General features: G+C 37.9%; 1 protein-coding gene across 3 annotated transcripts in view; it reads left to right on the top strand.

The window, feature by feature from the left end:
- txlnba (taxilin beta a) overlaps positions 1-22,682 on the top strand; it is a 41,550-nt gene that overhangs the window by 16,305 nt on the left and 2,563 nt on the right. Inside the window, exons 4-7 of one of the 3 annotated variants that reach the window (XM_066700791.1) lie at positions 4,193-4,363; positions 14,672-14,866; positions 16,439-16,558; positions 19,877-19,951. In XM_066700791.1, coding sequence (XP_066556888.1) covers positions 4,193-4,363; positions 14,672-14,866; positions 16,439-16,558; positions 19,877-19,951 — 561 coding nt within the window. Of the gene's footprint in view, positions 1-4,192; positions 4,364-14,671; positions 14,867-16,438; positions 16,559-19,747; positions 19,823-19,876; positions 19,952-22,682 lie in introns of all 3 variants that reach the window. The other 2 variants (XM_066700878.1, XM_066700968.1) reach the window with 2 other exon arrangements.

Genomic DNA, 22,682 nt, shown 5'->3' with positions numbered 1-22,682 from the left:
GAGATCCAGAACTGGATGAGTGGTCTTGTCTCATACATGTTTCTGTATGTACTGTCAGTGGATAGTTCGATAAGCTGATCCTCCTCTGTCACTTTCAAGTTTGAGACATCTGCTGCATCATCTTTGAATGGAATGGAAATGTATCCATGTCTTGTCTCTGCGCCAGGAGTCTCAGAAAAGTATTTCCTAGATTGACCCTTGAGTGCCTCCAAGTGTGGAACAATTGTGCGTGTAACGTGAAGCAAGAGCACTGCAGAATCTCCCAACTCATCCACTCCCTCCATCTTTTGATTTTCTTCAGAAAGCCTTCCATTCTGTCATACAGCTGGAAGGCATGTGTATTGTGGCCTTACATAGAACTGTTGAGTCTGTTCAGCTCAGAGAAAACGTCTGCAACATATGCCAGTTTAGTAACCCAGACATTGTCACTGAAATTTGCAGCCAGCTCTGTGCAGTTTTGACAAAGTAAAAACTCCTGAATAGACTACGTAACTCGAACATGCATGACTGCACTGTTCCACGTGAAAGCCATTGAACCCCAGAATGGTAAAGTAGCGCTGTGTGTTCTTCTCCTGCAGCAGCACAGAGAGAGGAAAAGAGACGCGTTCGCAAAGCACTCTTCTTGACAACATGGACAGATATCACGACAAAGTCCTTAACGTCTGACAATTCAGCACTCATTTCTTTGGCAGCGAGAGACTCCCTATGTAGCATGCAGAGCGTCCACGTCACTTGGGGAGCCACATCTTTGACAAGTGCTATTAGTCCACTTTTAAACAAGCCATGGCTCTTGCACCGTCAGTGCACATCGCAACACATTTTGCCCAGGGTATATAATTTTCTCTGAAAAAAACACAGATCACTTTGAACATTTCAGAACTTGTGCGTTCAGGCAGCTGCTTACAACACAAAAATTCCTCCTGTATTTCGTTTTGATCGACAAACCGCACAAATACTAAAAGCTGAGCGTCATTTGACATGTCCGTGGATTCATCCAATTGTAATGTAAAAGCCTCTGCCAACCTCAGTTTCTCTACTAGTTGCACCCTCACATCAGATGCCATGTCATCAATACGGCGACCAATGGTTGTGTCCGACAATGGAATGTTTTTCAGTTTATTAACATACTCATCATTCCCAAACGTTGTTTTGCACATATCACTGACTGCAGGCAATATTAAATCCTCTGCAATTGTGTATGGCTTTTTATTCTGAGCGCTCTGAAGAGCAACTTGATAAGAGGCTTTCAAAGCTAGCTCCCCAACTTTAGCTGATTGTCTCATCAAAGTTTGTTGGCCTTTGAGAGATTTGAGATGGGCCTGAAAGTATTCCACTGGTATGGGTTGTCTCCAAGTGGCAATGCAGCTTTGACGGCTTCATACTTTTCGTTTGACAGCATGTCAGAGCAGATGACACACACTGGTAATTCAATGCCCTCAGTCTCTTTAAAGGTAAATACAAACTTGAGATTATTCTCTGAATATTTTTGCATCTTCTCTCATTTGATTGAGCAGCAGTTGTAACATGGCTAATGTTAGCAGGTGCTTTAGCCTCATCCTCTGAACTTTCGCCAGTGGTTCGTGATGAAGTGGAGGGTCTGTCAGAGTTTCTTGGTCGAGAAGTTACAAAGCGATCCATTGAGGATCACATTAAGAATGGCCGTATACTTAGGCTAATAATACGTAGCTATTTGGTGTCATGGTTCTAAGCCCTTACCCACTCTCTCTCCACTAGAGGCTGCTATCTCCCTGTCTTTCCTTTCCCTTCATTGTTCTTTTCTCACCTGTCAATCACCCTATTAACATTCCGGTCCCCCATGTGCACTTGTTCACTCTTCTTCGGTTTCCATTGGCCCTGCACCTGCCTTCCCAGTTCCTGCTCCCTTTCTTAAACCCTTCACTGCCCTCAGCCCAGTCTGCGATTCCAAGCCTTGTCCCCTCGCCCCTCGCCCCTCACCTCCTTGATTACCATTGCCTGTCTTTCAGTTTACGATTCCGTCTCACCTTTGCTAGTCTGTCTGCCTGATCCCACGACCATTGCTTGTTACCTCGACCACGTCTTTGCCTAGCCCATTTGTCTTGTCTGCCCACTCTACGTGAACTGCACCTGGGTCCTAACTCCCTTACCCTGCAGTCCTCCCCTGAGAGACCCTGACATTTGGCTAATATGTCATGCAATTATTTCCAGTGTTTTATTAGCACCGCATATTGGCGCCGTTATAAGCATTGAATAGCCAGCTGGTCACATGTCACATGGTATCGTCAATGTTGTAATTTTTTTAACAAATAGGAAGATTTATCTTTGCTTATTATAGGCTGTATTTATGTCAATGTGTATTTTCGGACATATTTTAATTTTTGGAAGAACATAAAGTTTGGGATCAAATAATTTGGCGGACACCCTGCAGTAACTCTTAGGACCCCCTAAGGGTCGCGGACCCCCTATTGAAGATCTCTGTTCTAGATTCTAGTAGATGAACTGATGCACGATAGCGCAATCACTCAGAAAGTTTACATACCTGAGTAACGTTCGTATGAAAAGTGGAAAACTCTCCTGCTCCATTTTGTTTTTAAAATCGGAGGTGAAGTGTTTTGGTCATTCAACCTTAAGTCACAGTTCTGATGAAGGTTAAACAACCAAAACATTAGCTTTAATAATATAAACACAAACATGAATAAAAGATAATGATAGCAATAGCTGGGATTTAGCAACAACGACAACAATAATAATAATAATAAAAACACGGCCACCATAAGGAAGGTAGGAAATAGCACTTCCATTTGCTTTATGAACCCCCACCCCCTAACTGTTTCACATATGTGTGTGTGCTGTAAAATGTCTGTATAATACAACGACATTAAGTTACATAGTAAAATATATTGCTAGTTAAAACTGATGCAAAAGTAATTTATAAAAACAAAAGTTAAACCGAGTGAGATCTTCCTCTGAATCTCTTTCGCAGCTGAAGACGTGTGGATGTTTTTGTTTTAAGTGCTCCAACATTGAAATTGTATTATTGTGAAAAGCCAGCTCTTTCTTACAACGTAAACTAGAGACTGTGTTTTTGATTGGCCTTTTAAAGTAATTCCAGACGATTGAACTTTTGGTTTGTTTCCTGCAAATATGGCGAATACTCGACAATTCTTATTTTAGTCGACTAATTTTATTCCTCGAATAATCTTTGCAGCACTAATGCATAACAACAATAAAAAGTCAGTAAATTAGCAAACCAGCTTTTTACATTAATACCTTTATCTGAACCTACTGGGAGAACATATGAGTATACCCTCTCTGCAATGGAGCATCAGAGAGGATAGGAAGGTCCCCAAGATGATTCTTTCTCTCAATGTACATAAAAGCATGCCATATTATAAATCTCATACTGTAAAATCTCAGGTTACAAGACATCCCCAAGGTCAACCACTGGGAAGCGAATTCACATGATGGGCCACAGAAGTATGATTATGTTGCATGAGATATTGCAGATTATCATATATGTTTGCCTGTCATATTGTCACTATAGTTCTTTGGTCTACAGCTGTTCATTTACCCTTATGCTTTCCAACTGTTAACACAATCTGTTTTAGTTTCACTAGGCAGTTCACATTTGCATACTCAATGGTCAAAATTACCCGAATGGCATGCTAATGTCTCAGTTTTGCAATACAACAGACAGCTGCATTCAGTTAAAAATAGCCCAGAATAGTTTGAACTTCTATTGTTTCTCAGTATTTACATTCATTCTACAAATGTATTTTATATCTGATCTATTGCTAAATAGATTATAATTCCCTTACAATGGTGTATTGGGTTCAAAAGCAAGGCATAATGTAGTAGGTTGACTGTTAAATCCCCCATGAAGAAAACTCGCCAGAAGTTCAAAAAACGCCAGTGATGTTATTATTGAAACCATCACTTTTACATTAATGAAAACTGTGATGCCATACATGTATCATGTATCAGGCATCCCCACTTAAGTTTCATGCATCAATAACATCCTCTGTTATAACTTATAACTAATAAGATCTAAAAAAATCTTCAAAATATACAAAATAACTCTGCTTTGCTGAGGCCTTCTTGTGGCGCTTTAGGATCCTTTGTGATGAAAGGCACTCTAACATTTGCAATATTCTTAATAATAATTAGAATTATTATAATAAAAGTATGAATTGCCTACCTGACCCTCACACAGCTAGAGGAGCATCGGTCTGAACAGAAGCAACTGAAGGCCCTTCAGAAGAAGCAGGTCCAGATATTGAAAGAGAAAGATCAGCTCCAGAGTGAACACAGCAGAGCTGTCCTAGCCCGTAGCAAGTTGGAGAGCCTGTGCCGAGAGTTGCAGAGGCACAACAAGACCCTCAAGGTAGGTGATTGCTTGCCCTTCATATCAGAGAGATGAATGTTTTACTATTCTATATTTTATGAAGGCACATGTACAGTAATCTTTAGGTATAAATGGGGAAATATTAGTTCAGTTCAGTCAACAAGAAATATAAGAGGGGTCAGACAGCTGTTTTTCAACGAATGCCCCAAAAACGCTTCATGCCTGGAATTACTCCCAGTATCCTAAAAGTGGTATCAGTAGGTGGAAATCCAACAAAATGCTTGTTTATGGAAATGCCCAGAGAAAGCTGTCAGTTGACAATGTGCAACATCACTGAACACTGTTACATGTGACTCACAATCAGGAGTACAGTCTATAATCACAATGTTCTTCAGTGACATTGAGGATGTGATCTGCAATATGTCCAATTAGGTCATTCTGAATGCCCCTGTTCATGTAGTGGTCTGATATTTCCTGTTTTCAACCATACTCAAGTACATAGTCTTTTTGTAAGCAGGATGATATAACCAAGTTCATCTCCATTTTGTAGATCGTGAAGCTTCATGGTGTGGCAATGAAAAAAACAAATTTGTCTCAGACAAACACATTTCAATTATCTCTGCCTGAGCAATGCTAATTCCTGGCTGGTAACTGTTGTGCCAGGGCTCAATTAAACCTGCAGTCAAAGACAGCTCTATGTTAATTAAATGCATTTCGAATTGTCATTGTTCCTTCAGTGCGTCATGTTCATTGCCAATACCACAACCCCTTTAGAGAAACTGCTGTCCTGTGCCAAACGAAATACAACAACAAAACAATTAAACGTCAGCAAAGACACTTCCCTTAATATGATATTTTTGATGTAATAAATTTTGATGAGATGTTAATACTAATCAATATCAATCTATGTATACAATAATATCTATATATTTTGTTGTGATACAATAAACAGTAATAACTCAAGTTAACTCAGTTAACAAATTGTCTACTAATGTAGCTCCTTTATAACAATTTGATGCAGTGTTTTTTCCCAAAAAAACTGTTAGGTCATGTGTACTAATTAAAAAGAGTACAATTTGAAGTATACACAGCAACCGAGAGGGGTTTCTTTACATTATTAGAAACCAATCAGTGAACAGTGTTCCTTACGTGGTCCAAGCAACAGTGTGCATCACCAGTCCACCCTTTCCCATTGTCATTGCTCAAGATCATTGTAATGGAACATTTGTTTTATACAATAAAACAATTGTATTATCCTCATTATGTCATCCAGACCATCTAATGCAAATACAAATACAGAATTTGTAAACCTGTGAAATTAAAAAATGCAAAGGCTGAAGATGTACAAAAGTTACCGGTCTGTAGTATAATTCCAGATCTTAACCTAAAATTATACTGAATGAATAGAAATTGCGATATGGACAATTTTAACATTTGCAAAGACTAATATATTGTTATGGAGGACTAGGCACAGAACGGGAGAACCCAGGTGCAGAGAGGTATAAAAGAGTCGAGGGTCAAGAGCGGGCAAACAGGATCCAAGGGAACAGCCTGAAGAGTCGTCAAGAGGGCAGGCAGGAGGTCGGGTGATGGTACAAACAAAACAGTAGAGGGGATCCTAGAGGCGGTAGTCGGGGAAGGAAAGCAAAGGTCGTAAACAAGGCGCAGGTAAATACTGGGAAGAATGCTTAGAAATGTCAACACAGGGAATACTTAGCATTGAATACAGGGAAGAAATAGAGAGCAGAGTGAAGCAGGGAACGGGGATGTGAGGTGCAGAGCCAATGAGGGTGTTCACATGGTGGTGTGGAATGTTACTGTTATAAGTGGAGCTGGTGAATGGGAAGGACGGGTTAGAATTCGGGGGATAACGACCTCTGGTGGTGAACAGTGGGATAGTGGAGTGAGGATAACGCATATACACTCACCTAAAGGATTATTAGGAACACCATACTAATACTGTGTTTGACCCCCTTTCGTCTTCAGAACTGCCTTAATTCTACGTGGCATTCAACAAGGTGCTGAAAGCATTCTTTAGAAATCTTGGCCCATATTGATAGGATAGCATCTTGCAGTTGATGGAGATTTGTGGGATGCACATCCAGGGCACGAAGCTCCCGTTCCACCACATCCCAAAGATGCTCTATTGGGTTGAGATCTGGTGACTGTGGGGGCCAGTTTAGTATAGTGAACACATTGTCATGTTCAAGAAAGCAATTTGAAATGATTCGACCTTTGTGACATGGTGCATTATCCTGCTGGAAGTAGCCATCAGAGGATGGGTACATGGTGGTCATAAAGGGATGGACATGGTCAGAAACAATGCTCAGGTAGGCCGTGGCATTTAAACGATGCCCAATTGGCACTAAGGGGCCTAAAGTGTGCCAAGAAAACATCCCCCACACCATTACACCACCACCACCAGCCTGCACAGTGGTAACAAGGCATGATGGATCCATGTTCTCATTCTGTTTACGCCAAATTCTGACTCTACCATCTGAATGTCTCAACAGAAATCGAGACTCATCAGACCAGGCAACATTTTTCCAGTCTTCAACTGTCCAATTTTGGTGAGCTTGTGCAAATTGTAGCCTCTTTTTCCTATTTGTAGTGGAGATGAGTGGTACCCGGTGGGGTCTTCTGCTGTTGTAGCCCATCCGCCTCAAGGTTGTACGTGTTGTGGCTTCACAAATGCTTTGCTGCATACCTCGGTTGTAACGAGTGGTTATTTCAGTCAAAGTTGCTCTTCTATCAGCTTGAATCAGTCGGCCCATTCTCCTCTGACCTCTAGCATCAACAAGGCATTTTCGCCCACAGGACTGCCGCATACTGGATGTTTTTCCCTTTTCACACCATTCTTTGTAAACCCTAGAAATGGTTGTGCGTGAAAATCCCAGTAACTGAGCAGATTGTGAAATACTCAGACCGGCCCGTCTGGCACCAACAACCATGCCACGCTCAAAATTGCTTAAATCACCTTTCTTTCCCATTCAGACATTCAGTTTGGAGTTCAGGAGATTGTCTTGACCAGGACCACACCCCTAAATGCATTGAAGCAACTGCCATGTGATTGGTTGGTTAGATAATTGCATTAATGAGAAATAGAACAGGTGTTCCTAATAATCCTTTAGGTGAGTGTATACTGTATATAGTTGTTTCTGTGCATGACAGTGGAGGTACTGACTAAACTAAACAGCTGATGAGTTTAATGATAATAATTGTTTTTCACATCTTATTAAGTCTCACTTATGGATTCAGTCCTCCATTGTGACTACAGCCACCATACACTCACCTAAAGGATTATTAGGAACACCTGTTCAATTTCTCATTAATGCAATTATCTAACCAACCAATCACATGGCAGTTGCTTCAATGCATTTAGGGGTGTGGTCCTGGTAAAGACAATCTCCTGAACTCCAAACTGAATGTCTGAATGGGAAAGAAAGGTGATTTAAGCAATTTTGAGCGTGGCATGGTTGTTGGTGCCAGACGGGCCGGTCTGAGTATTTCACAATCTGCTCAGTTACTGGGATTTTCACGCACAACCATTTCTAGGGTTTACAAAGAATGGTGTGAAAAGGGAAAAACATCCAGTATGCGGCAGTCCTGTGGGCGAAAATGCCTTGTTGATGCTAGAGGTCAGAGGAGAATGGGCCGACTGATTCAAGCTGATAGAAGAGCAACTTTGACTGAAATAACCACTCGTTACAACCGAGGTATGCAGCAAAGCATTTGTGAAGCCACAACACGTACAACCTTGAGGCGGATGGGCTACAACAGCAGAAGACCCCACCGGGTACCACTCATCTCCACTACAAATAGGAAAAAGAGGCTACAATTTGCACAAGCTCACCAAAATTGGACAGTTGAAGACTGGAAAAATGTTGCCTGGTCTGATGAGTCTCGATTTCTGTTGAGACATTCAGATGGTAGAGTCAGAATTTGGCGTAAACAGAATGAGAACATGGATCCATCATGCCTTGTTACCACTGTGCAGGCTGGTGGTGGTGGTGTAATGGTGTGGGGGATGTTTTCTTGGCACACTTTAGGCCCCTTAGTGCCAATTGGGCATCGTTTAAATGCCACGGCCTACCTGAGCATTGTTTCTGACCATGTCCATCCCTTTATGACCACCATGTACCCATCCTCTGATGGCTACTTCCAGCAGGATAATGCACCATGTCACAAAGGTCGAATCATTTCAAATTGCTTTCTTGAACATGACAATGTGTTCACTATACTAAACTGGCCCCCACAGTCACCAGATCTCAACCCAATAGAGCATCTTTGGGATGTGGTGGAACGGGAACTTCGTGCCCTGGATGTGCATCCCACAAATCTCCATCAACTGCAAGATGCTATCCTATCAATATGGGCCAAGATTTCTAAAGAATGCTTTCAGCACCTTGTTGAATGCCACGTAGAATTAAGGCAGTTCTGAAGACGAAAGGGGGTCAAACACAGTATTAGTATGGTGTTCCTAATAATCCTTTAGGTGAGTGTATATATATATATATATATATATATATATATATATATATATATATATTTTTTTTTTTTTTTTTTTTTTTTTTTTTTTCTGAAGTTAAATGGTATCAGAGTAGAACAAACAATTATAAGGTCATTAATAAGACATTTACACAGCTTCTCTTTATTAGAATTGTGTTTCAATAACATGGTTCAGGGAATGTGAACTCATAGAAAATGTAAGACAAAGCACGGAAAGTGAACTCATTGATATCCAGTTAGAATGGATCATTAATCAGCCAAACGAAATGTAAGAAATCAATAACAATACACTAACAATAACATAAGAACATAAGATCATAAGAAAGTTTACAAACGAGAGGAGGCCATTCGACAAATCGTGCTCGTTTGGTGTCCATTAATATCTAAGTGATCCAAGGATCCAGTCTATTTTTAAATGTTCCCAAACTTTCAGCATCTACCACATCGCTGGGAAGTTTGTTCCAGATTGTGACTACTCTCTGTGTGAAGAAGTGTCTCCTGTTTTCTGTTTTGAATGCCTTGAAGTCAAATTTCCATCTGTCCCCGGGTACATGTGTCCCTGCTGATCGGGAAAAGTTCCTCTAGTTTGATGTGGTCGATGCCTTTCATTATTTTGAAGACTTGGATCAAGTCCCCACATTGTCTCCTCTGTTCCAGGGTGAAAAAGTTCAGTTCCCTCAGTCTGGTTGCTCTCCTCTGAACTGCTTCTAGAGCAGCGATATCCTTCTTGAAGTGTGGTGCCCAGAACTGCACACAGTATTCCAGATGATTTCTAACTAGTGCATTGTACAGTCTTAACATTACTTCCCTTGTTTTAAATTCTACACTTTTGACAATATACCCTAGCATTCTGTTTGCCTTTTTTATTGCTTCCCCACATTGTTTGGATGGAGAAAGTGAGGAGTCCACATAGACTCCTAGGTCTTTCTCATGTGTTACTTCATCTAGATCTGTACACCTCCCATAGTGTAATTATAGTGGATATTTTTGTTACCTGCATGTATTACCTTGCACTTGTTCACATTGAATTTCATCTGCCAGGTGTTGGCCCACAACTGAATATTATCTAAGTCCCTTTGAATAGCCTGTGCTGCCAATATTGTATCTGCTGAGCCACCTATTTTAGTATCATCTGCAAATTTGACAAGTTTGCTAACTATCCCAGAGTCCAGATCATTAATATAGATTAGAAAAAGCAAAGGCCCTAGTACTGATCCCTGTGGAACTCCACTAACAACCTCACTCCAGTTAGAAGCAATTCCTCTAATTGACACCCTCTGTTTCCTATACAGCAACCAGTTCATAATCCATCTACTTACATTACCCTGAATGCCTACAGCTTCCAATTTGAGAATCAGTCTTTGGTGTGGAACCTTATCAAAAGCTTTTTGGAAATCTAAGTATATCATAACATATGTTTTCACCTGATCTACAGCTGCAGTTGCATGTTCACAAACTTCTAATAAATTAGTAAGACATGATCTGCCTCGTCTAAACCCATGTTGACTATCTCCAAGAATATGGTTTTCATTAAGATGCTCCTCTATTTTCTGTCTAATAATTTTTTCCAAGTGATGCAGGTGAGACTGATTGGTCTGTAATTTCCTGGCTCAGTTTTGTCCCCTTTCTTGTGGATTGGTATGACATTTGCTGTCTTCCAGTCAGTTGGCACATCCCGTTCTAGGTGTCATTTGGAATATTTGAGTTAGCGGCCTATAAATAATTTCCCTAATTTCTTTAAGTACTGTTGGAAATATCCCATCTGGCCCAGGTGATTTGTTTGTTTTTAATTCTGCTAGTCCTTTTAGTAACTCCTCCTCATTTATCCTGATCTCTTTTAGGATTTGACTGGACTGATTGTTAACCTCAATTAAGTTAATCAGTTAATCCTCAATTTGCTAAGTTTTGGTACAAATTGCTCCTGAGCATCAAGTAGTATATTCTTAAAATATACCCATCCATTTTCAACTGAATCTGTATCCAGTGTGCTCCAGTCTACCTCTTCTAAGTGCCGCCTCATACCTTCAAGGTTTGCTTTTCTAAAATTGTAGACCATTGTTTTAGACTCAAAACTAACCATATTGTGATCACAATTTGCCATTGGTTCTCTAACTACTGTCCCTCTGACTGTGTCTTGGTCATTTGAAAAGAGCAAGTCAATGCATGCACTCTCCCTTGTTGGTTCCCTGACAAATTGAGTTAGAAAGCAATAATTTACCATCTCAACCATTTCTATTTCTGCAACATCTTTCTGAATATCTGAGTTGGGTGGCCTGTAACACACTCCTAGCACTAATCCTCCAGATCTCTTGTTCAGAAGTTTCACCCACAAAGATTCTGTTCCATTACTGGGATCTAATTTGAGTTCTTCTACTTCAATGTCATTTTTCACATATAATGCTACCCCATCCCCTCTTCGATTTTGCCTGTCTCTCTGTGTGTAAACTGTGTGTATCCTTCCAACTTGTATTCTTCCCCATCATTTTCTGTAAGCCATGTCTCCGTCACTCATACAACATCATAGTCACATGCCAGCACTGTGGCTTCTAGGTCTAACATCTTGTTCCTTACACTCCTGGCATTGAGGTACAAACATTTCAGGACTTTCCTACTAGCAGTTTCCCTTTTCTTTCCTTAGAGGAACATCTCCCATTGTCAGAGCTCCCTGCCCCCCTGGTCCCTAGTTTAAATGATTCTCAATTTCTCTGCACATGCATTAGCCCCCCTTCTGTTTAGATGTAGACCATCCGGTTTGTACAGGTCCCATCTATCCCAGAAGAAAGACCAATGCTCCATAAACCTAAACCCCTCTTCCCTACACCAAACTTTCAACCACATGTTAAACTTTCAAATCTCTGCCTGTCTCCCTGGCCTGGCATGTGGTACCAAAAGTATTTCAGAGAAAACTACCATGGAGGTTCTGCTCTTTAGTTTTGTTCCTAACTCTTTCAATTTGTCTTGCATAACCTCTGACCTACCTTTTCCTATGTCATTGGTTCCAATGTGGACCATGACCAGTGGATTCCCCCTGGCTTAGGCCAGTAGCCCGTCTACTAGTTTACGGAGATCTGCAACCTGAGCACCAGGCAGGCAAGATACCATGTGGGATACACTATGTGATCTACACCTCTAAGAATTGAGTCTCCTACTATAACTACCTCCCTGTTCTGGGGGGGATTTGGCACCATGGTGCTCTGGTGCTCAACTGCCCCCCCATCACCCTCTGAGCTGTCACTCTCCAACTCAGTGTCCAGCAGTTGGAACCTGTTGGGCAATTCTAGCTCTTGGGGTGTGTCTAGGGGTTGTGCATGCCCTTTTCTGCGGTTACGACCTACTGTAACCCAAAAGTTCTCTACACTGTTCTGCTCTGAGGTCTCAACTCTCCTAGGTTTTGGCATGCACACCATCTTTCTCATGGGCTGATTGACCAATTCTTCTATATCCCTAATACAGCGCAGATCGACAAGCTGAGCCTCAAGATCACAAACCTTGATCTCTAGGATTTCAACCTGTCGACAACGTTCACAAATGAAACCTTCTTGGATGAGTTCATCCAGGAAGGCAATCATTCGGCAAACCTGACACTGTAGTGGCCACATTCTTCTAAATGTTCAAAGTCAAACAACAAGATGGCTGCCTCTCACTCTCCTGTGTCTCTCTGTGGCAACTTGTAAATACTTCTGTTTAACAATAACAATACAATACAATAATAACAATTATTATTATTATTATTATTATTATTATTATTATTATTATTAATAATAATAATAATAATAATAATAATAATAATAATAATAATAACAGGGCTTCCACTGAATTTAATAAGTTAAATAAATCATCCACTAGCTTTGTCAGAAGCACACTGTAAGCACTATTTTGAAAATATAAAAATCTACTCACTTTCTAAGTAAGCTAATGAATAGCTTACTTACATAAATCACCAAGGATATTGTGGCACTGCAATGCTGTGACAACCTACATACATACAGACAATCATGGGTATTGGATAATATTTTTTACTACTACGTCCACAATATTGTGTTTGTCCTGCAAACACAAAATATATATATGTGTTTGTGTGTGTGATGGGAAGTGCAAATGTAATTTTGGTTCTCTCACATATAGGTGACTGTCCAAATAACAGAATGTTTAAAACATCACAAATGAGTGCAGAAACATAGCACCTGCCTCTGTCTAGCTCACTGCCTTAATTCGTCCATCTGCAGAGTCCTGTTCATTTAATGCCGTGGCTCTATTAACATATGTAATGACTCAGTAATTCCAAACATGAGATGCAAATGTATTCCAGGCTAACATTAAACATGCACATAGCACAGTCAATATTTAATTGAAAGCTCTAATTCGTCTGAATAAACACATTTTTGTATGATAATTACACGGCGCATTCATCCAATAACTGTGCAAAGCTGTGCTCAAACTGTGGGAATAACAGCGCACTGTGGAGTGACACAGGTAGGTTTGTGAGGCGTAAACAGATTTGCATGATACAAGAAGAAAATGCTGTATTCCAATTTCACACAAAGATTTGCACCATGTTAGAATATTTCTCTTTTTGTGGCAAATCAATTTATTAATTTTTTTGCGAGGCACACATTTTCTGCTGAAATTGCATGAAGTTTGAATATCAGGCCCCTAGATTGTTAACCAAGGTATTACTGTACATTGATAAACTTCATTATCTTTGCAATTGTAATCCTCCTCGTCACACATTGGTGTGTGATGAGGAGGATTACAATTGCGAAGATAATTAAGTTTATCGATGTAGAGTAATACCTCGGTTAACAACTCAATGATTTGTGCAGACCCCAATCAAAAATCATGTGGATGGTGATTGGTCTTAGGCAATTAATTGCATGGCTCCCTATTACAGAAGGTTTCAAATGTTGGCTAACTTTATCATACAGTGGAATGTAACTTTCCTTCCAGTTTTGCAGATACTAATTCATCTATTTATTTGGGAAGGAGAAATTATACAAAATTCATGATGTAAATGGTACAGATACACAGTCAGATATTTCACTAATTGTTTTATTAACATCTTAATGTGTGTGTATTGTTTCAAAAAACTATTTCCTTTTCATACTGTTATTAATGGAGTTTCTAATTAATGTTCTAAAGGAAGACAAGCTTCAGTTGGCCCTAAACACAACCAATAAGATACAACTCCATGTACACACACTATCATAAATACCAAGTAACAAGTTCCCCTGTGTCAGTAGCTCTGTAGTGCTGTAACCATGCTCCCAACTCTGAACAATGTCCCTTCACCTCCTCAGTTTCCACTTTTCAGCAGCTACTTTGCTCCGGTCCATAAACCATGTGGGGGGGTTCCTGTGGCCTCAGCCACATAGCCGGGCAGTCGTTCCCTCAGCCAAGCAGGTTAAGGCCAAATTAGCTCCTTAATTACATTTCTATGTCTTCCACCTACATCTATAGGTGGTTGTCTGAACTACTGAAACATCTCTAGGGAAACATTATTCTACATCTGCCTAAGCACAGTTTCTCAGCTCTCTAATTAATACAATTCTGTAGATTCACGTGGGTAAAATCAGGGAGCCTCAGCTTGTGCAAACCTATATTATCATGTTTTTCTTGAGGAATCAATCCAGTAAGAAAACAGTTTCCCTTTTTAGCATTTTCTATTCTCTCAGATACTACACAAACACAAATTATGTTTTAATGAAATTTGAAACAGGGCCTAAGAAAGTTTTTCAGCCTATGGGTATCACTATGAATTAGATGGGACTGAAAAAAGAAACGCATTAAAAGGAAAACAAAGGGGAAAAGATCCTTACATTTATTGCCTTCTTGCTTTAGGAGGAAACGTTCCAGAGGTGTCGGGAAGATGAAGAGAAGCGAAAGGAGATCACCACTCACTTCCAGAGTACTCTGAACGATATCCAGGTCCAGATTGAGCAGCACAGCGACAGAAACAACAAGTTGTGCCTGGAGAACACTGAACTGGCAGAGAAGCTTAAAGGCATCATTGACCAGTACGAGCAAAGAGAGGAGGTACAGGCCTAATAGCCAGTGTTAATTTAGTCATCAGTTTTTGTTTTAGGCTGGGATTAAATCAAAACTTTGACCCACCCGCTAGTAGAAAACTAAAGAACTGTCCTCAATTGCGGATTCATTTTTAGTAAGATGCCACTTTCTTCTAAGAATAAATGTAACCGCTATGATGATCAAGTTTGTAGTTTGCTATTAGCGGGTGGGTCAAAGTTTTGATTTTATCTGGCCCTTAGTCAGGTAGGCTAAAATGTCTATGAGATATAGTCACATTTTAGTCATGCACTTTTATTTATTTTCAGTCTACTAAAAAAGTACTAAAATCTTTTAGTTTTAAGTCAACTAAAATTACATTAGTTTTAATCACATTTTAGTCATGCTATTTGATTTCATCATATTGACCTAAAAACTGCATACATTTCATTCAGTTTTAGTCTTTGTGATAACAAATTAATAAAACCAATAAGGAATCTTAACTCTAAGAATATGTAAGAATCGTGGACTAACTTACATTAAACATAATTATTTGATCTCCAAAGCCTTAAATGTTTGTCTTAGGGCCAGTTAAATCAAAATTTTGACCCACCCGCTAATAGCAAACTACAAACCTGTACATCATAGTGGTTACATTTATGATTAGAAGAAAATGTGAGCCGCAACTGAGTACAGTTCTGTAGTTTTCTATTAGCAGAAATCTTACAAATGGAATTTGATTTATTTAACTTTTCAGATGTCGCTTCAAATTTTTTGTATTTTTTTCTAGTCATATTGTAGCCACATTTGGTATTGTTTCCTGGAGTTTATATGTTATAAGCCCGTTCACTGTAGATTTCACTTGTGTTCAGGTGCTTATAAGCTGCAGTGCCTGGCGGCCTTTGCAGCAAGAGTCGTGCATGCCTGGGATTGTGGGTTATTTGACAGATAGACAGGTGGTAAAACACAAACAGTGAGTTCTGAGTTTTAGTCAAACTGATGATTCATTAGACATAAAAGACTCATATAAGACTGACAAATACTCTGCTTCAAATAAAACTCAGTAATCACAATTATTATTGTTTTGAATCCTGTTCAAACATTCTAGAGAAATGGAAGCACCAGCATAGAGCAGTTTGCCTGAACATTTTCATTGAGATTCCTCATACGCAACCTCTTTAAAAAAAGTCCAATATCAATTTCACTCTGTTTTTGTCTATCTTTTTCAAAATAAAAACAATGAAACAATGAAACAATGGTCTCTACCATCTGTTGGTGAAAAGTGCAAAGGTGTACTGCTTATTTTAATTAAAATTATGCTGGAAAGAATATTAATGTTCAAATTATTGGAGACATCAAATATGTATTTAACTTCAGTACATTACACATCTATTAAAGAAAAATGGTTCTTTTTAGTGTAAAATGTTCTATATAGATAATGTATGTTAAATATATAAGTATTAAAATAGGAATCTTGAGTGTATATTATGCATGCAAACTATCAAATTCTCGGATACACATGTTGATCATTTTTCATATACAGGGTTATGTTATTAAGTCTATAGCAACACTTTTGACCAATAAATACTTTTTTTTTTTTAGCACCTTGATAAGATCTTCAAGCATCGTGATTTGCAGCAGAAGCTGGCAGATGCCAAACTTGAGCAGGCTGAAATGAAAATAAGGGAAGCAGAGGCAAAGCATGCCAGAGAAAAAGAATATGTGAGTCATTCTGAAGCATTGATGAAGTTTGTGATGTTTTATTTTCCTGAATCTAAAAATATGAATGTATAATGAGAATGTATTTACTCTAAAAAGCACCAATACTCATTTAAATGTATTATATTATAGGTTGCTATCTTTAAATATTAATAATACTTGCATTAATGTGAAATAAACTAAATTCAAGACATTTATTTCCGACTGTGGACAGACACAACTAGTTTACAAATGAGAGGTGGCAATTCGACCCCTCCTGCATATTTGGTGTCCATTAATAACTAAGAAATCCACGGTTCACGTCCATTATATTTTTGTTAAATATTAACCTTTTAACATACTATTATATATTAAAGAATATTATAGTGCAATTGCAAATTGAGGAAAGTATAGGATACTATATGATTTTGTGGTGGATTAAGTACATGTTTGGCATGAAGTATGTGTGGCAGCACTGTGGAGATTGCTCCAGTAAAATGCCCAGCTGTATAAATGGGTACAAATGTAGGTCGCCCTGGATAATAGTGTCTGCTAAATGCTTCTTCTTACACAGTGCCGTAAAATGGTTTGTTATTTTAAACATGGCCAAGCCAACAAAACAGAACTCTATGCAAAACAAACAGAGCTAGGAATTGGCAACAAGAAACTGGAATAGGATCTTGCCACACATTGCAACAGTACATTTAAGATGGTCAGCAGTCTACTTGTAGCAAAATGGGTAATACCACACTACAGTCAGCCTCACCAACAGTAAGGGACTTTCTCATGTTGAATGGGACCAGCCCACAAAATGAAGAGATGAGATGTGCTTTAACCGCTATTGGATATGACAGAATTGCTTGGAGATCAAGTGTTTTAAATCCCGCATTATCTGATTTGCACTTACAGATGGCGGTTTCAGACAATGACCCTGCTTTCATTGCATGATTAAAATGTAATCTGATCGATGACTTGACTGTAAGAATGGTCTAAGAATGGACAAGTTCAAAAGTTCCACTGCCCTTGACCTCGTTTTAAAACACTCCACTGCATTCCTGTAGAAAAACATGAAAGCTCTATGGGAGAGAAAGTATTAATATATAAGATTCTTTTTTTGACTGTTACTGTTAAAACATACACAGATTAATCAACTAATGTTCATAAATAAAATCAAACATTTGAATCAGATGACAGCCCTAATAAATATATAAATAAAATCATATGTATATTGTTTTTTGCTTCTTCAGTTCTGTTTTGGAATAATGTAAATTGTATTTGGATTATTTTAGGGGAAGTCTACATCTCTAGTGTGTCCATGTTATATATATTCAATTTTATTACATTCACAACAAATATTCTAAATTACTTATTTATAAAACCCTTAAACAAAAAATCATTGAGGTACTGTATTGTGCATTTACATAGGAGACACTTAACTTTGGAAATCCAGGCTGTCTGTAACTTGTAGATATGATAGTGTGGACATTTTTTTTTAATGTCATTAAATATTTTAAAGAGGGTATTGTAGTTTGCTAAAACATGATAAAAAATGCATACATATCTAATTGAATCATTTAAAGCAATACAGTCATCTGACAGACTCCAATATGGCAAGCCAAATTACCATTTAGAGATACAGTGAGGGAAAAAAGTATTTGATCCTCTGCTGATTTTGTACGTTTGCCCACTGACAAAGAAATGATCAGTCTGTAATTTTAATGGTAGGTGTATTTTAACAGTGAGAGACAGAATAACAACAAAAAAATCCAGAAAAACGCATTTCAAAAAAGTTATAAATTGATTTGCATGTTAATGAGGGAAATAAGTATTTGACCCCTTCGACTTAGTACTTGGTGGCAAAACCCTTGCTGGCAATCACAGAGGTCAGACGTTTCTTGTAGTTGGCCACAAGGTTTGCACACATCTCAGGAGGGATTTACCAATTGTTTTCTTGGTGACTATGGTCCTAGCTGACTTGAGATCGTTAACAAGATCCTCCCGTGTAGTTGTGGGCTGATTCCTCACCGTTCTCATGATCATTGAAACTCCACGAGGTGAGATCTTGCATGGAGCCCCAGACCGAGGGAGACTGACAGTTATTTTGTGTTTCTTCCATTTGCGAATAATCGCACCAACTGTTGTCACCTTCTAACCAAGCTGCTTGGTGATGGTCTTGTAGCCCATTCCAGCCTTGTGTAGGTCTACAATCTTGTCCCTGACATCCTTGGACAGCTCTTTGGTCTTGGCCATGGTGGAGAGTTTGGAATCTGATTGATTGATTGCTTCTGTGGATAGGTGTCTTTTATACAGGTAACGAGCTGAGATTAGGAGCACTCCCTTTAAGAGAGTGCTCCTAATCTCAGCTTGTTACCTGTATAAAAGACACCTGGGAGCCAGAAATACACCTACCATTAAAATTATAGACTGATAATTTCTTTGTCAGTGGGGAAACGTACAAAATCAGCAGGGGATCAAATACTTTTTTCCCTCAATGTATGTCTAAATGCATTTCTCTAAATCATTTAAAGATACCTGCTAACCATTTAGTGATATCTAAATAAGGTGTTTTTTAAAGATATCTCTAAATGATTTGCAGATATCTCTAAATGATTTGAAGATATTTTGAAAATGAATTGAATATATTTTGAAATGATTTGAAGATATCTTTAAATGATTTAGAGATTTCTGCAAATCATTTAAAGATATCTGTAAATCATTTAGAGATTTCTGCAAATGACGTCCTGTATTTTGGCTGAGATTATCACTCAGGAAGTGATAATCTTGGGCTACATAAAGGAAGTGATTTGAAGATATCTTGAAATGATTTATAGATCTCTAAATAAACAGGAAGTAATTTGCAGATATCCCTAATTATTTAAAGATATTTCTAAATAATTTAAAGATATCAGCAAAGCAGATATATATAAATGATTAAATGATTTAGAGATCTTAAAATATGTGAAGATATCTGGAAATATTTGCAGATATCATCACATGATTTAGAGATATCTTGAAATATTTTAAGATATCTTCAAATGAATTAAAGATATCTCTAAATGATAATTTGGCTTGCCATACTCCAATGCATGAAGTGTCACCTAGACATGCTCCAACTTCAACTTTTACTTTACCCAAAGCTGCAACATTTAAGATGTTACCTGCATTCATAGTGAAAATTTGGATTAATTATTGACTGATTGTTTTTGTTGATAGTTGCTAAAAGAGGCAATTGAAAGTACAAAGAAGTGCCAAGCAATGAGGGATCAGGAGTTGCAGCTGAAGAAGCAGGTAATGAGAAATCTTTCATCATTTCCATTTCCCATATTTTGTATCTGACCACAGTTACTGAACCAAGCTGCTGAGTGGAAGCTACAAGCTAACCATCTGAAAGAGCAAGAGACAGTGATGAAGGCACAGGTGAATATTCAAAGCTTTGCCCAATTTTTTTTTACCCTCCTTATTCAGCATTTTCTGAGTGTCACATAAAAGGCCTTCTGCAATGCAACACTCTTAACTGTGAACTACTTATTGTAATTTTGTTCTGTGGTCTGTGCGTGCAATTAAAGGTGTGAGGTCCCACTATAGTTAACATGCCTTAGAAGCAATTATCATTGTTTATCATGGTATTCCCATGGTTCACTCAAGTAAAGCATGATGGGTAACAACAATAAAACTGTTAAAAAAAACATGCTAAAGGCACATAACTTTCTCTTTTGAATTTAAATTAAAGGGCATTCTTTCTTGACTAACGCCTCACACCATTTTAAGTTCAGAATTGAGAATACTTGTTGTGCAAAATTTGCATCTCCCAGCTCTCTTTTGGAAAGATAATGCAGTGGGAGGGGTCACATTCTTGTTGTATTTGAACTAAAAAGAACCCACGAGAAATAACATTATTCATTATTATTATTTACTTCTTGGCAGACACCCTTATCCAGGGCGACTTACAAAATATAAGCGCAATACAACATGAATTAGAAATGTGCAGTTTGCCAAAAAATGAAAATTTGTTCACAAATATTTACATTTTTGTTTGTAAATGGATTCTGGTCTTTTAAGAATTGTTATGCTTAAAGTAAAATTACAGTAATATATTTGCTTTTCATGTTGTCATTTTATGTGTGTGCTATATTGCAACATATTTCATAAGGAATGAAAATCAGCGGACAGGACAAGGTAAAATATGTAAATAAACTAGATTTAAACATTTATTTATTTATCCATCAGTGGGAATAACTAAAATCACATGAGTGTTTTTCATATAATAAAGGAAGCATAATATTGTTATGTTATATGACGGCTAATTACATCTTCTCTTGTTCCATTTTTTCTTTTTTTCTTAAGGGGTTAATGCAATGCTTATATAAAGATATATATGGGATATAAAGAAAATCTGTTCAGAAGAAGTGTACTTGTATTACAAAAACAGTAGAAAGATTAGCTTTCAATGAACAAATTAATAAAACGTATCAAAGTTATTATTGTTATTAAATACAGGAACAGAGGAAAAACTATAAAGCTTATCCTGCTTCGTGCAGCAAATACAGATGTTCATGGGGAAAACAAATGCTGCAAAGCTGAACTGAAGGGTGTCCTATTGTGTAATCTTTGCTCTTCTCTGTAACCTACTCCCTCGCTCACTCAAGTGCACACTGTGTGGCATCAGTAAAACATTACCTTAAGTGTATGCTTACAGAAGGGAGGAGAGAGGGAATAGTTTGGGGCGCAGCCATGCTTTCATCAAGACACTGATGGAGATTACATGTGTGATTGAACCTTACTTGAAACAATATGCTTGAGTAAAAGATGAAATGACCGTTATTTGTCCATTAATCAGCACGCACATCATTTCACAAATTAAAAACACTGCATATAAACTCATCCATTGTGACTTTAGGCAGTTCAAAGTTCTGTCATATCACCATGTTGGAGAGGCTTTGACATAAATATGCATGGCATTTAAAGATCATGGTAATGTAAAGTGTTTTTATATCTGATATGTATCTTAGTTTACCTTTAAGTTGATGCAAGATGTACTGTATTGTGCTGCAATTCCATCACATTTTGTATGCAATTTCATAGCATTATAGAACAGCTACAGTATTTCTTTTTAATTAGGTCCACCATACTAATTATGTTTTCAGCTAAATGATATAATGTATATTTCTACATGAACCATTCCTGCTCTATCTTTTGAGTATATAATTAACAGTTATTGCCTGTTCTGTAACCTTTGAAAACAGGCAATTAGAGTACCCATACATACAGTGCAAACACTTTCACAGAATGGAGAGATGAATATAGATAAATATGCTAGAAAGTGAAACACTTGAATAACAGTATTTTAAGAATTTTAAGAACAGTTGTTTTTCCATTTGTAAAGTATGTGTATGAGGTTTATACAACAGCATGGCAGAAGAAATTGTGAAATAAAACTGGACCAACTGGACCTGGACCAAATCAATCCTTTGTCCTACCCGGCTATTGTAAACTCATTGTTTTTATATATTATTAGTAGAAAGTAAATTATGACAGATTAAATCATGTTTGAATTTGCAGTTCAAAGGAAGGTTGGTCTATATCTTTGTATTTACATTAATTAACCAGCGTACACTGGGTATATATCTGTGGTTGCATTGAACTGTATTATGACTAGGTGTACAGATTTTTGGGTTATACCCAGTTTAACACAATTTCTACCCTCACCAAGTGCTATTTACAGGATTTGGGTTAAATCCGAAAACTTCAGAACCTTAGAAAGCATTTGTCAGTGATTCAAATGCAGAGGAGAACCGGTAACTGTAAACTGATTTATGCTGCCTCTTTATAATCTAAGATATATAGTTACTAATTTTCTTTCAGATTTACAGTAACATAACTAGAAGTTCTGATTTTCATTATTTTGCTGATTTTACCAGATTTATACAGCCCAAATGCTTAATTATGCCATAGAGGTTAAACCTGATAACTCACAGAATCAGTGGAAAATATGTGCAGCTGTATGTGTCACACACCTGAGAAGAATGTGGCAGTGCTGTTTCAAAATAAAAAAATGTTAATTATTACAAATTTTACATTTTTTCAGTATTAGGGCATTGCTTTATTTGTAAAATGTGTTAAATATGAGAGATTTTACATGCAGCCCACT

Source organism: Amia ocellicauda, chromosome 1 (genome assembly GCF_036373705.1).
Source record: "Amia ocellicauda isolate fAmiCal2 chromosome 1, fAmiCal2.hap1, whole genome shotgun sequence".
NCBI classification, from domain to species: Eukaryota; Metazoa; Chordata; class Actinopteri; order Amiiformes; family Amiidae; genus Amia; species Amia ocellicauda.
This window is presented reverse-complemented; position numbering and strand designations above follow the sequence as displayed.